Here is a 14,804-nt window from a genome sequence, read left to right as displayed (position 1 = left end):
CTCCTTTCTGGGAGATTATTCGTCCAGTGTGGTCCAGAGTAAGATCTTTGTTGTACCACAGACCAGTGCTTTGGGACCTGGAAAGTCGTTGGTGCTGTTGTGGCCCTGGGGTCCCTGTGCTTTGTAAGTAGCAGCAGCAGACTCAGTGGCAGAGCTCCTCGTCTTGGTGTACATGCACTCTGTTTTGTGAGTGAGTAAATGGCTTCGAATTAAATGGTGAGATTGTGTGACAGTGGCAATTTATCTGTGTTCTTTTATTTAATTTTTATTCCTATTATTAGAATTTGCTTTAGCAATGTTAAGTTTTGTTCCTGTTAGATACATGTGACTGGAAGAGCCTTTCTTTTAGATGGAAAATTTGAGAATTTTTATTTTTGTGTACTTAGTAACTATAGCTCTTGCTTTAAAAAATTTTGTTACAGCAGCTTTTAAGATGTAATTTACATTACATACAATTACCCATTTAATATGTACAATTTAATGGTTTTAGGATATTCAAAGTTGAATCAATTTTAGAATATTTTTATCACCCCTGAAGGAAATGCCTATTCATTAGCAATTATTCTCCATTTCTCTCTAGTGTCTCCAGCCCCTGCCAACCACTAATTCACTTTCTGTCTCTGTGGATTTGTCTGTTCTAGACATTTTATATAAATGGAATCATGCAATAAGTGATCTTTTGTGACTGGTTTCTCTCAGCATAGTGGTTTCAAGGTTTACCTATGTCTTTCTCTTGATTTTTTTATCATTCTCCGGGTTGGTATGGAATCCCGTTTATGGCTCGTCTCCCCTCTCTGGAATAGAGGAGTGGTTTACAGCTAGATTGAAGAGCAACAACAAAGTACTTGTAAACAAAGACTGTCTCAAGTCTTCAGGTATGCTTTGGTTGTAGTCACTTAAGGTAGATGGTTTTGATCTCTGTGTTAGTTTTCTACTGCTGCAGAACAAATTACCTCAAAACTGAGCAGTTTAAAACAACAGCATTTATTATCTTGCAGTTCCTATGGGTTATGAGTCTGAGCACAGCCTAGCTGGATCCTCTAGCTCTGGGTCTCTCCTAGTCATCTCAAGGTTCAGCTAGGAAGGATCCACCCACTAGCTCACTCATGTGCTTGCTGGCAGGATTCAGTGCTTTGCAGGCCTCACTCAGTTCCTTATGAGCTGCTGGCTGGTGGTCTGTCTAAGTTCTTTCCAATGTGGGCCTCTCCGTAGAGCATCTCACCATGTGTCAGCTGCCTACATCAAAGTGAGCAGACAAGAGGGCAAGAGAGAGGGCCAGCAAGATGGAAGAGATAGTCTTTTATAACTTGATCACAGAAGTAACACCTGCCATTTGATAAAAGGACATCACTAGATCCACCACACACTCAAGGGGTCAAGATTACACAGGACTTGAATACCAAGAGTTAAAGATTATTGGGAGCCATTATCAGCTGGTCTCAGAGAGGTAGATTGTTGATTTCCTTGGTTGCAGAAGTACTGTGGAGAAAACACATCCTAAGTGCTCTTAGGAATATGTATATTTCACAGTGTGAGCTGTACCTCATGGGTTTCTTGTATGCTTGGATTCCAGATAGCAGTGATCATGGGCACCTGTACGGCAGGAGGTGCTTACATCCCTGCATTGGCTGATGAAAACATCATTGTACGCAAGCAGGGTACCATTTTCTTGGCAGGACCCCCCTTGGTAAGAACATAATCTCGAGAGATTGAAGAAAAATATACACAATAAGAAATTTACCATTCTAACCATTTTTAATTATATAGAAGCAGCAGCAGCCTCATCTGCTTAAAAATTCTAAATTCTAAATTTCGACACTTGTTTTGCTGAAAATTGAGAAAAGGCTTTGTAGGTTTTACACATAATCTGGGATTGAATTGCCATAGTTTTCAGTAGCTTAAAATGGTTGAAAAAATGCATAATGATAAGACAAGTTTTGAAGAAGCTTTTTGTTCTTCTATCTTTTGTTTATCTTCTGAACTTGTTATTTAGTAGGATGAGCTATTTTAATTTTCTCTTTGACTTTTATCATCTTTGCACCTGTCACAGTATCAAACATGTTGTGGGTGTTCAATAAATATTAACCTATGACAAATCCTTAGTTTTTTAGTCAGATCCCTGAAAATAAATACAGTATATTAGTTGTTTATTCCTCTTTACAACTTTAAATATCCATACACCTGTTGTAATTAGTTATTGTCTGGATCGCTATTTTACACTGAACTTTTTTGGGAAGAAGAGACCCAAAAATTTAGTTCCAGATATGGAACAATTGGAGATGAAAATTTTAATTACTTCTCCCCGTGGAATAATTTTTTATTTACGACAGAGCTTTCTATCTAGTGAATAATAAGTCATTTCTATGCTGTATTTTAGGTTAATGTTCATTATTCTAATTAAAGCTTTTCCTGTTTGAAGAAAAAGAAACAAATCAATCAACTCAAAGAAATAGGAATCAGTAAGCAATTCCTAAGGGATCTTGTTAGCATTTAGCACTAAATGATTTCTCTTTCTTTTTCCTGTTAGAATTTCTCAGGCTGTAATTAAGTCATTCTTAATTTATTTCTTGAGGTTTTTTTCTTTTTGGTCCTATTCTGCTGAATCTTAGATGTGAGTAATCCTAGATATTTTTTCCTATCTTAAAGGTACACCTTTAAGAGTTCGTAATAATTGCTGGCGTTTTTCAGCATAGGTGAAAAAAGTCATTACTTCAGTACATTTATTGAGTGTTCAAAGATGAATAAATTACAGTTCCTGCCATCAAGGAACTCACAGAGTAGAGGAGACGACAGAGACACATGCAAATTACTGAAATGTAGTCTGGCAAGTGCCATATTAGAAGTGTAAGTGGAATACTCTTGGACTATGGATAAACAAGCATTGCTCTGTTAATACTATGCAATGCCATTAATGATGAAAAGGCCTGAGTGGGTCAGGGAAAACCACATAGGGCAGGTGGGGCTTGAAGGATAAGCAGGGATTCACCAGGTGGGTGAGAGGGAGAAGGGAGCCTAGGCAGTGGGAACAGCATGTGCACAGACACAAAGGCTTTAACGAGCATGCAGAGGTAGCCTAACATCTGGAAGAGAGCAGGCTTTCAGGCCAGAAATGCCTGGGTTCAAATCAAGTTCCATCACTTGCTCAAGGGCTGTGGGCAAGTTCCTTAGTGATACTGGGTTCAGATTTTTCATCTGTAGACTAGAGACAATATTATCTAGGTTTGCTAGGTGGGTGGAATTAGAAAACAAAATGTTCTTTAGCCGTATGGTAGAAAGAGTTGTAGGTATTGTCAGGTTGGGAGATGTGCATGTTAGGAAATAATTTATATATCTCAGATGGGCAAATCTCACCACTGACTTTTCTCCTTGCTGTAGGTTAAAGCAGCAACTGGAGAAGAGGTATCAGCTGAGGAACTTGGAGGTGCTGATCTTCATTGCAGGTGAAACAGAAGCGATTGTTTCTTTCCAAGTGTTAAAGTTGCCAGGTCAAACCACAGTTTATTTGTTCTTGATCTGCTGTTTTAGGGTTCAATTCTTTGAACTGTAGAGTTGCATATCTAAGCTAGAACATCAGTTTTTTTCATTACAGAAAGACTGGAGAGACAGGTTTCTCATTTAACAAACATCCATGAGCACCTGTTGTATAACAGGCACTGTTCTAGATATTTAGGATAAGACATTCCCTTTGACTTCATTTATACCCTAGGTCAGGATGGCCAATAAACAAATAATACCCCCAAAATTATATAAATGTGCATATGTGGTAAGGCCAACAAAGGAGAAATATAGGGAGAGAATATAGGAGGTGGATTGGATCTAGTGGTGTGTAACTATTATGACTTTGTTAAATTAATATTTGTTAAGTGGAGCACAGGATGCTGGATGGTGAGCCACGATTCAACAACAGCCAATAGAGAAATAGGAATAGAGAAGTTTAATACTCAAAGGTCCTGGAGGGAGTACATGGCATTGCTTCGAGGGACCACACAGAGAGGTCAGGGCAGAGTACAGAAAGACAGATAGACAGATAGAAAGAGACACACAGAGAGACAGGACTTGGGACACATTTTTTTAATAGGGTCCTAGGTTGAAGTGCTTTGGGGTTTCTGGGCTAGGGCCAGATTGTTCAGTTCAAACGAAAAGAGTGGGATTTTGATAAGCCCCATGGGAGTCTTATCTAAGGGGTACATAAGGCATAAACATGCTGGGAGGCAGGGGAGACTGTTGAACACAAAGGCTGTTAGGAAAGTCATATCAGGATTTGCATTTACTTGTGACTCTGCAGTTGCTCTTTAGGGCTTGCACCTGAATGGAGGGGCTAGTGTCAGTTCGAGGTCCCTGCGGGCCTCTTGGTCAAGCAAAATGGATGCTGAGGAGCAATTAGGAAACCATTGAAAAGCTTTAAAAAAAATCCCTCTGGCTGCTACATGGAGAATGCTTGGAGTGTTGGAAAGTGTCTACAGGTGTCTACATGGGGGACCAGTTGGATGGTTGTATCAATAACATAGGTGAGAGATGCTGGTGGATTAAATGGTTATGGTGGTAATGAAAGTTTGGGGAAGTGAACAGACTTGAGCTCTATTTTAGATGTGGAATTGAGAGACTTGTTGATGGACTTTATATAAAGAGTTCAGGAAAATGAGGTGACAAAGGTGATGACATGAAATCGTTTTATTTCTTGAGATTGGGAAGATAGAAAGAGGCGCAGATTTGGGGATGGCCAGGGAGATCAAGCATTCCTTTTGTACTTGATAAATTAGACATGCTTGAGACATCCAACTAGAGATGCTGAGAAGACAGTTAACTCTAAGGGTCTGAGGCCTAGGTCAGGGTGGAGATCTTTACTAGGGAGTCCTCAGCATAGAGGTAGACTTTAAACCATGGGATGAGGTGAGCTCACCTTGGGGTGAATGTAAATGAAAAAGAGGGCCCAGGACCATACTGTCAAGAACCCAGACATAAATGGCAAGTTAAGCATCGACCTCAGTGGCCTGGCAGGTGTAGTAAACCTTTCTTTGATCTACCAGACTGCAAAGCTAGGGAGGCAGATGGCTATGGGAGCAGCCTGGTAGGTGGGAGAAGAAAGATAGGTATATTTCTACTCTCCTATCAAAGAACACTGCCTATGTTTTGAAGAGTTGGTTAAGGGATCTACCTTTGCTTCAGTTTTTCATTTATTTCTTTTTCATCGAACACTTATTATGAATAGATTGATTATTCTAAGTGTTATGAGTAATACAGAAGAATTTTAGGCCTAATCCCTACCCTCAGGATTTATAATTTAATTAGGCATATAAGAGAAATAAATAATTAAAAATAATTAGAAAATAAATATGCTAGCATGGTTTCAGTTTTACAACTAGAGACAAAAGGAGGAATGATTAAGGGAATGACTGGAGTGGATTTGAGGTAAGCATAGGAAAGCTTTTAGGGACAGCTTGAGTTTCTGCCTGAGTTTGAACAGAATGCTAGTTTATTTAGGTAAGCACAACTGTGTGAGCAGAGATGGAGCATCACTCTGGTATCTGGACACTTATTAACCTTTACAGGGGTACATTGGAGTCAATGTTTCAACACAGAGAGAAAGAGGACACAGGTAGAAGTGGGTGAGTGGGGTGCAGGATAGAGTGCATTGCCATTGTTCGTACGTGCTTAATCAGGGAAAATAGATGAAGGTAATATTTGAGGATCATTAAGTTTTTAAAATTTTGACTGTTTAAAAAAAAATAATCTGGTGTCCATGAAAGCTGTAGGCAGTGTATCAGTTTAGGATGTAGGTCCTAGAATTCATCTCTCATTTGCTTCACTCATTGTCTTTGTGACTAGATAAACTACTTAACCTCCTCTAGTTTTATTTTATCATGTGTAAAATAAAGATAAGAATAGTTCCTACTTTGCAGCACAGTGTCTGGTGGATACTAAGCATTCTATCAATAAGCACCCTGCTTAAAATTATGGCAGTGATTAGGTGGTGATGGCTTTTTTTGGAACAGTGTCACAATTGTTTTGGGTTCTGTCTTTATAAATACATATTTATAACTGATGAGTCATCCTTAGGAGTTAATTTGACACAAAGACTTACATAATATAGTGCCTCATCAAAGATTTCTCTTTCCTGCTGTTATGGGTAAATACTAGGAAGTTTTTATTTGTTTATTTATTTTAAAAATTATTCTTTTTCTTATTAGTTTCAGGTATATAGTACATTGGTTAGACATTTAAATAGTTTATGAAATGATCCCTCCGATTACTCTATCACCCATCTGGTTCTGCACGTAGCCATTACAGTACTATTGACTAAGTTCCCTGTGCTGTTCTCTACAACCCCATGACTACTTTTTAACTACTAATTTGTAGTTCATCAGCTTTTACCCTTTTCTTCCAGCCCCCAACCTCACTCCCCTCTGATAGTGACCAGATTGTCCTCTGTATCTATGAGTCTGTTTTTATTTAGTTTGTTCCTTAGGTTCCACATGTAAGTGAAATCATATGATATTTATCCCTCTTTGTTTGACTTATTTCACTTAGCACAGTAAACTCTAGGTTCATCCATGTTGTTGCAAATGATAAGATTTCATTTTTAATGGCTGAGTAATATTCCATTATATATACAAACCATAACTTCTTTATGTAATTATCTGTTGATGGGCATTTAGGTTGTTTTCATATCTTGGCTATTATAAATTGTACTGCTGCGAACAGAGGGGTGCATAGATCTTTACAAATTATTGTTTGATTTTCTTTGGATAAATACCTAGAAGTACAATTGCGGGATCAAAAGCTAGTTCCATTTTTAATTTCTTGAGGAACCTTCAGACTGTTTTCCATAGTGGTGTACCAGTTCACATTCCTGCCAACAGTGTATGAGGGTTCTCTTTTCTCCACATCTTCGCCATCACTTGTTTTTTGATTTATTGGTGATAGCCATTCCTACAGGTGTGAGGTGATATCTAATAGTGGTTTTAATTGCATTTCTCTGATTCGTTATCTTGAGCATTTTTTCATATTTCTCTTGGCTGTCTGTATTTCCTCTTTGTAGAAATATCTGTGCAGGTCTTCTGCTCATTTTTTAATTGGATCGTTTTGTTGTTGTTGTTGTTGAGTTGTATTACATCTTTATAAATTTTGGATATTAACCCCTTATCAGATGTATCATAGGCAAATATCTTTATCCATTCTGTAGGTTGTCTTTTCACTTTGTTGATGGTTTCCTTTGCTATGTAGTCCCTTTAGTTTGATGTAGTCCCATTTGTTTATTATTATTTTTTTGTTCCCCTTGCCCGTGGACATAGAAAAGAAATTATTAATAGCAACATCGGATAGTTTACTGCCTATGTTTTCTTCTAGAAGTTGTATGGTTTCCAGTCTTACATTTAAGTCTTTAATTCATTTTGAGTTTATTCTTGTATATGGTGTAAGAAGGTGGTCCAGTTTCATTTTTTTTGCGTGTATCTGTCCAGTTTTCCTAATGCCATTTATTGAATAGACTGTCTTTACCCCATTGTATATTCTTGCCTCCTTTGTCATACATTAAATGAATGAATGTATAGATGTGGATTTATTTCTGGTCTCTCTATTCTGTTCCATTGATCTATGTATCTGTTTTTATGCCAGTACCATGCCGTTTTGATCACAATAGTCTTGTAGTATAGTTTGATACCGGGTAGGGTGATACCTCCAACTTTGTTCTTTCTCAAGATTGGTGTGGCTATTTGAGATCTTTTATGGTTCCATGTAAATTTGGATGATTTCATTTTTTTACAGTTTATTTTTTAATTTAAGTATAGTTGGTACGCAGTCTTATATTAGATATATTAGTTTCAGGTGTACGATACAGTGATTCGACATTTTTATACCTTACAATGTGATCACCCCACTAATTCTAGTAATTATCTGTCACCGTGCAAATTTATCAAAATATTGCTGACTATATTCCCCTTTCCATTTTTACCTATCCCCTTACTCCTTTACTCTGGTAACCATCCCTTTGGTCTCTGTTTCGATGAGTTTGTTTTCATTTTATTTGTTTGTTTTATTTTGTTTTTAGATTTCTTATATAAGTGAAACCATACAGTATTTGTCTTTCTCTGTCTAACTTATTTCACTTTGCATAATAACCTCTAGATCCATTTATCCATGCTCTCGCCAATGGCAAGATTTCATGCTTTTTTATTGCTGCATAAAATTCCACGGTATATATATATCACATCTTCTTTATACTTTCATTTATTGATGGACAACTAGATTGCTTCTGTATCTTAGCTAATGTAAAAAATGCTGCAGTGAACATAGGGGTGCATATATCTTTTTGAATTAGTGTTCTCGTTTTCTTTGGATAAATACCCAGAAGTGGAATTGCTGGGTTGTATGATACATCTATTTTTAGTTTTTTGAGGAATTTCTATACTGCTTTTCAGGGCTACACCAGTTTGCAGTACTGCCAACAGTGCACCAGGGTTCTCCTTTTTCCACATCCTCACTAACACATATTATTTGTTGACTTTTTGATAAAGCCATTCTGACTGGTCTGAGGTAGTATCTCGTTGTAGTTTTGATGTGCATTTCTGTAATGATTAGTGATGTTCGGTGTCTTTTCATGTCTTTTGGCCATCTGTATATCTTCTTTAGAGAAATGTCTTATGTCCTCTGCTCATTTTTCTATTGGATTGTTTATTTTTTTGTTATTGAATTGTATGGGTTTCTTATGTATTTTGGATATATCAATCCTTATGAAATATATCATTTGTGAATATGTTCTCTCATTCAGTAGGTTGCCTTTTTTTGTTGTTGAAGGTTTCCTTCGCTGTGCAGAAGGTTTTAGATTGATGTAATCCCATTCGTTTATTTTTTCTTTTGTTTCCCTTGTTCGAGGGGATGTGTCCAAAAAGATATTACGCAGATTGATATCAGATAGTTTCCTTCCTATGTTTTCTTCCAGGAGTTTTATGGTTTTAGGCCTTATATTTAAATGTTTAATCTATTTTGAGTTTATTTTTTATATGGTGTAAGAGAAATGGTCCAGTTTCATTTTTTTTGCATGTATCTGTGCAGTTTTTTCAGTACCACTTGTTGAAGAGACTGTTATTACTCCAGTGTATATTTTCACCTCCTTTCTCATAGATTAGTTGACCATATAAGTGAGGACTTATTTCTGGGCTCTCTATCCTGTTTCATTGATCTATGTGCTATGTTTTTGTATCAGTACCATACTGTTTTGATTATTATAGCTTTGTAGTATAGTTTGAGATCAGGGAGTGTGATATCTCCAATTTTGTTCTTCTTATCAAGATTGCTTTGGCTATTCAGAGTCTCTTGGGGTTCCATAAAAATTTTAGGATTATTTGTTTTAGTTCTGAGAAAAATGACATTGGAATTTTGATAGGAATTGCATTGAATCTGTACATTGCTTTGAGTAGTATGTCATTTTAACAATATTAATCCTTCTTATCCATGAGCATGGCATATCCTCCTATTTATTTGTGTCCTCTTAATTTCTTTCTTCAGTGTTTTACAGTTTTCAGAGTAGAGGTCTTTCACCTCTTTGGTTAAGTTTATTTCTAGGTATTTTATTCATTTTGATGCAATTGTAAATGGGATTGTTTTCTTTTTTTTAAAATTAATTAATTATTTTTATGGTGACATTGGTTAACGAAATCCAGTAACTTTCAGCTGTACACTGTAACAGTAAGGCATATATATATTTACACTGTATGTTCACCTCCCATAGTTAGATTTCTTTCTGTCACCACATATTTGACCCCCTTTACCCTGTCTAACTCCCTCCACCTTCTCCCTCCCTCCCCCCGCCACCCTCTGCTAAACACTAGTCTATAGTCTGTGTCTCTGTTTGTTTGTTCTGTTCATGTGTTGCTTTTAGGTTTATATCTCACATATAAGTGTTATCATGTGATTTTCAACTTTTTCTGTCTGGCTTATTTCACTTAGCATGATTATCTCGAGGTCTGTCCAGGTTGTCACAAATGGCAGTATTTTATCTCTTCTTATGGCTGAGTAATAGTCCATTGTATATATGTACCACAGCTTCTTTAGCCAGTCATCTATCATAGGACACTTCGATTGCTTCCATGTTCTGGCCACTGTGAATAATGCTGCTATGAACATCGGTGTGCAAATGTCTTTTTGGATATATGTTTTCAAGTCTTTGGGGTAAATACCCAGTAGAAGGATTGCTGAATCATATGGTAGATCAATTCTTAGTTTTTTGAGGAAACTCCATACTGTTTTTTATAGTGGCTGTACCAATTTTCAATCCCACCAGCAGTGTATGCGGGTTCCTTTTTCTCTCCATCCTTTCCAACATTTGTTATTACTTGTCCTGTTGATTATAGCTATTCTGACAGGTGTGAGATGGTATCTCATTGTGGTTTTGATTTGCATTTCCCTAATAGCTGATGCTGTTGAGCATCTTTTCAAATATTTGTTGGCCATTTGTATGTCCTCTATGGAGAAGTGTCTGTTCAGGTCCTCTGCCCCTTTTTTGATTGGGTTATTGAGTTGTGTGAGTTCTTTGTATATTTTGGATATTAGGCCCTTATCAGAGGTGTTGATTGCAAATATATTTTCCCATTCGAATGGTTATCTCTTTACCTTGTTGAAGATTTCTTTTACTGAGCAGAAGCTTTTTAGTTTGAAATAGTCCCATTCATTTATTTAACTTTTACTTCTCTTGCTTTTGAGGTCAAATTCATAAAATTCTCTTTAAATCCAAGGTCCTTAAGGGGATTGTTTTCATTTCTCTTTCTGATTGTTTGTTATTAGTGTTTAGGAATGTGACAGATTTCTATGTATTAATTTCATATCCTGCTACTTTACTGAATTCGTTTATTCTATTCATTTTTTAATGTTTTCTATATATAGTATCATCTGCAAATAGTGACAGTTTTACTTCTTTTCCTGTTTAGATGCCTTTTATTTCTTTTTCTTGTCTGATTGCTGTAGCTAAGACTTCTAGTACTATGTAGAATAATAGTAGTGAAAATGGACATCCTTGTCTTGTTCCTGATCTTAGAGGAAAAGCTTTCAGCTTTTCACCATTAAGTATGATGTTAGCTGTGGGCTTGTCATATATAACCTATATCAAATTGAGGTAAGATTCTTTTATATCTACTTTGTTGAGAGTTTTTATCATAAATGGATGTCGAATTTTGTCAAATGCTTCTTTTGCATCTATTGAGATAATCATAAGATTTTTACCCTTGGTTTTGTTGGTGTGATGAATCACAGTAATTATTTTGTGGATGTTGAACCACCTTGCATCCCTGATATAAATCCCACTTGATCATGGTGTACAATCCCTTTAATGTACTATTGAATTCAGTTTGCTAGTATTTTGTTGAGAATTTTGGCATCTATGTTCATCAAAGATATAGGCCTGTAATTCTCTTTCTTTGTAGTCAGTGTCTTTGTCTGGTTTTGGGATCACAATAATGCTGGCCTCATTGAATAAGTTTGAAAGTTTTCCTTCCTGTTCAATTTTTTGGACTAGTTTGAGAAGGATAGATACTAATTCTTCTTTAAATGTTAGGTAGGATTCACCTCTGAAGTCGTCTGGTCCTGGGCTTTTGTGGGAGTTTTTTTTTTTAATTACTGCTTCAATTTCATTGCTAGTAATTGGTCTGTTCAGATTCTCTGTTTCTTCCTGGTTTCGTCTTGGAAAGTTATATATTTCTTCTTCATCCATTTATTCTAGATTGTCAAATTTGTTGGCATATAATTGTTCATAGTATTCTTTAATGACTCTGTATTTCTGTGGTGTTGATTGTAATCTCTGCTCTTTCATTTCTGATTTTATTTGTGTTCTTTCTCTTTTCTGCTTTATAAGTCTCTGTAGAAGATTGTCAATTTTATTTATTCTCTCACAGAACCAGTTCTTAGTTTCCTTAATATTTTCTGTTATTTTTCTATTTCATTTATTTCTGCTTTAATCTTTACTATTTTCTTCCTTCTGCTTTGGGTTTTGTTTGTTCCTTTTTTTGTTGTTTCTTTAGGTATAAATTTAGATTGTTTATTTGGGATTTTTTCCTGCTTCTTAGGTAGACATGTATAATTATAAACTTTTCTCTTATAACTGCTTTTACTTCATCCCATAGATTTTGTAAGGTTGTGTTTTCATTTTTATTTGTCTCAAGGTAGGTTTTGATTTTCTATTTGATTTCTTCTTTGACCATTGGTTTAGAAGCATGTTGTTTAATCTGCATGCATTTGTGTTTTCTTTAGTTTTTTTTCCCCTGTAGTTGATTTTAGTTTCATGCCATTGCAGTCAAAATATGCTTGGTATAATTTCAATCTTTTGAATTTATTGAAGCCCAATAATAGGTAGTTTTTAAAGGAAAGCATTTTATTTTAAATATTTACTGACTTAGAAGCAGTTTCTTCTTTTATTTGCTTATTGAATTACGATAGTGTAGCCAGAAATCAGCAGTTGTAGCTAGTATTATATATGAAGCATTTAAAAGATATAGTCAGTTGTAAAATGTCATATTAAATTAAAGAAATGGAAGGATTTGCCATTTGCAAAGGCATTGGAGGGTCCTAATGAGGAATAACTATGGTCTCTGTTCTTATTTAGGGACACCCAATCCAGAGGCAGAAAGTGACACAAAACCACTGTGTGGGCCCAATTCTCAGAAATGTCTCCCAAAGATTTGGCATTTTCCCTAGACAGGACATCAAAATTTAGATAGCAGCAGCTTAGTCCTTATTCATAAAATGAACCAAATTCTATTTTTTTAAGTATATATTTTTGCCTGACTTTATAGTTTTTTTATACTTTATTAGAAAGTCATAGTATATCTACATCTGAAATAACAAACCATCTACTCAGAACAGAACTAATAACCAGAGCAAGCCCGTACCTTCATTCATACTGAATCTGAAGTTGAACAGGAACTTCCGTGGCCCTTAACACGGAACCACTTATCAATACCTGTTTTTACCGTGATCCGAGGGACAGTGTCTTCAAGCCTTTGTGTTTGTTACCCTATTACATCTTACTCTGTAACTTTGTAAGGAGGGTACTCAGTAATCTCTCATAAATCAGAGGCCGTAGTTGGCATCTTTGTTAGGAGCTCAGTTAGGTACACTTTTTGTTGTTACCGACAGCATCACAAAAGTGCGCATCTGTGATTGAACTTTATCGATAGAGTTTTGTTAGAGGTACATAGGATGAACATTAAATAGAAGTCCTCATCAGCAAGGCCCTGTCATCTAGTAGAAGGAAGTCAGACTTGAGAAATAGAAGGCATGGATTCTTATGCAGCTACTGGTGGTCCTAGGACAAGGTTCTTATGTGTGCCTTCGTTTTTCCTGTTTATAAAATAAGGATAATACCAGGGACATTACCATGTTTTCCAGGAACATTATGATAATCAATTAGATGACATTTATTAAAGTGTTTTGGAAGTAAAAATGATGTCATCCTTAGATGAAAGATTATATTTGGGTTTAAGATATTTAATTATTTTCCTTTTCCTGTTCTGATTATTGTGTTTTACTCCGTAGAAAGTCTGGAGTCACTGACTACTATGCTTTGGATGATAGTCATGCCCTTCACTTAACTAGGAAGATTGTGAGGAACCTAAATTATCAGAAGAAATTGGATGTGAGCACGATATGTTCTTTTGTCTTTTTTTTTTCCTGAAAAACATTTTAGCTTATGTTGTCTTAAAATAATGTCTTAGATTGATTAATGTGATTTTTCTATTCTCTGCAGGTTACCATTGAGCCCTCTGAAGATCCTTTATTTCCTGCTGATGAATTGTATGGAATAGTTGGTACTAACCTGAAGAGGAATTTTGATATCCGAGAGGTGTGTAAACCTTGAACTGTAAACCTTTCTGTCAATTTCTTAATATGTGTGTCCATTTTCAAAACTGAAGTCTGTTTAGATAAGTTCATGTCCAGGAACTGTTGTGGCTCTCAGTGAGGAGTGACATTTAAGGGAAAGATAACTTTCCATAGTGTAGATATCATTGGCACTCAGTAAATACTAAAAGAGAGAGGAGAGAAAAACCCTTAATTATTGGAAAGCTTTCATCGCACAGTGACAAAGCTTGGTTTGTTCATAAGTTGTACTTCATATTCCTGTGGACATTATCAATGACGTAGGGCAACGTCAGCTATTTCTTTTCTATGTTTTCATTTCAGAAAATGGATGAAATGTCAGTAAGTTGTTGAAAGAAAAAACTTACCCTTTTGGTTCAATACTTTCTTAGCGAAGATTAGACTTTTGATTACATTAGATGTTGCTGTGGTTACAAATTGTTGACATATTTGTAGTCTAGATGGACAGTTTTTAGTGTTTACATATAGAATGTAATATCCATATTTGGCAGAGTACTTTTTAAATTAAGAAATTATCATAATGCCAGATTCTCTGCCTTAGTATTTTGTTACTTTTCCCATTGACTATAAAACTATTATTGTACTAATTGTGAAAAATGTAGAAAATATAGAAAAACATACAATTGCTTATAATTCCACCATTCATAGAAAGCTAATATTTGGGTGTTTTGACTTAATGTGTATATATACATTTTTTATGTAGTCGAGATAGTGCGTGTGTGTGTGTGTGTGTGTGTGTGTGTGTGTGTGTGTATAAAATTCTGCTTTTTTCCAGTCTAAACTATAAACATTCCTCATTATTTAAAAGTTTTTCATAAAATATTTTTCATGGCTAGGTCCTAATTCCTACAATAGTACTTGGCAACGAGGTAGGTACTTAATAAATATTTTTTTGAATGAATCGATGAATATAATATTTCACTTATGAATGTATACAATTA

General features: G+C 35.7%; 1 protein-coding gene across 2 annotated transcripts in view; it reads left to right on the top strand.

The window, feature by feature from the left end:
- Positions 1-14,804, top strand: part of MCCC2 (methylcrotonoyl-CoA carboxylase 2) — a 49,321-nt gene that overhangs the window by 18,546 nt on the left and 15,971 nt on the right. For both annotated transcript variants that reach the window (XR_896627.2, XM_011372735.2), the window contains exons 7-10: positions 1,574-1,687; positions 3,376-3,440; positions 13,522-13,621; positions 13,733-13,828. Coding sequence is in view for 1 of the 2 variants with exons in the window: in XM_011372735.2 (XP_011371037.1) it covers positions 1,574-1,687; positions 3,376-3,440; positions 13,522-13,621; positions 13,733-13,828 (375 nt within the window). In the remaining variant the exon portion in view is untranslated. The remainder of the gene's footprint in view (positions 1-1,573; positions 1,688-3,375; positions 3,441-13,521; positions 13,622-13,732; positions 13,829-14,804) is intronic.

The sequence above is a fragment of the Pteropus vampyrus genome, unplaced genomic scaffold (genome assembly GCF_000151845.1).
Source record: "Pteropus vampyrus isolate Shadow unplaced genomic scaffold, Pvam_2.0 Scaffold213, whole genome shotgun sequence".
Lineage (NCBI taxonomy): Eukaryota > Metazoa > Chordata > Mammalia > Chiroptera > Pteropodidae > Pteropus > Pteropus vampyrus.
Note: the sequence above shows the minus strand (reverse complement) of the source record. Positions and strands in the feature narration are given on the sequence as shown.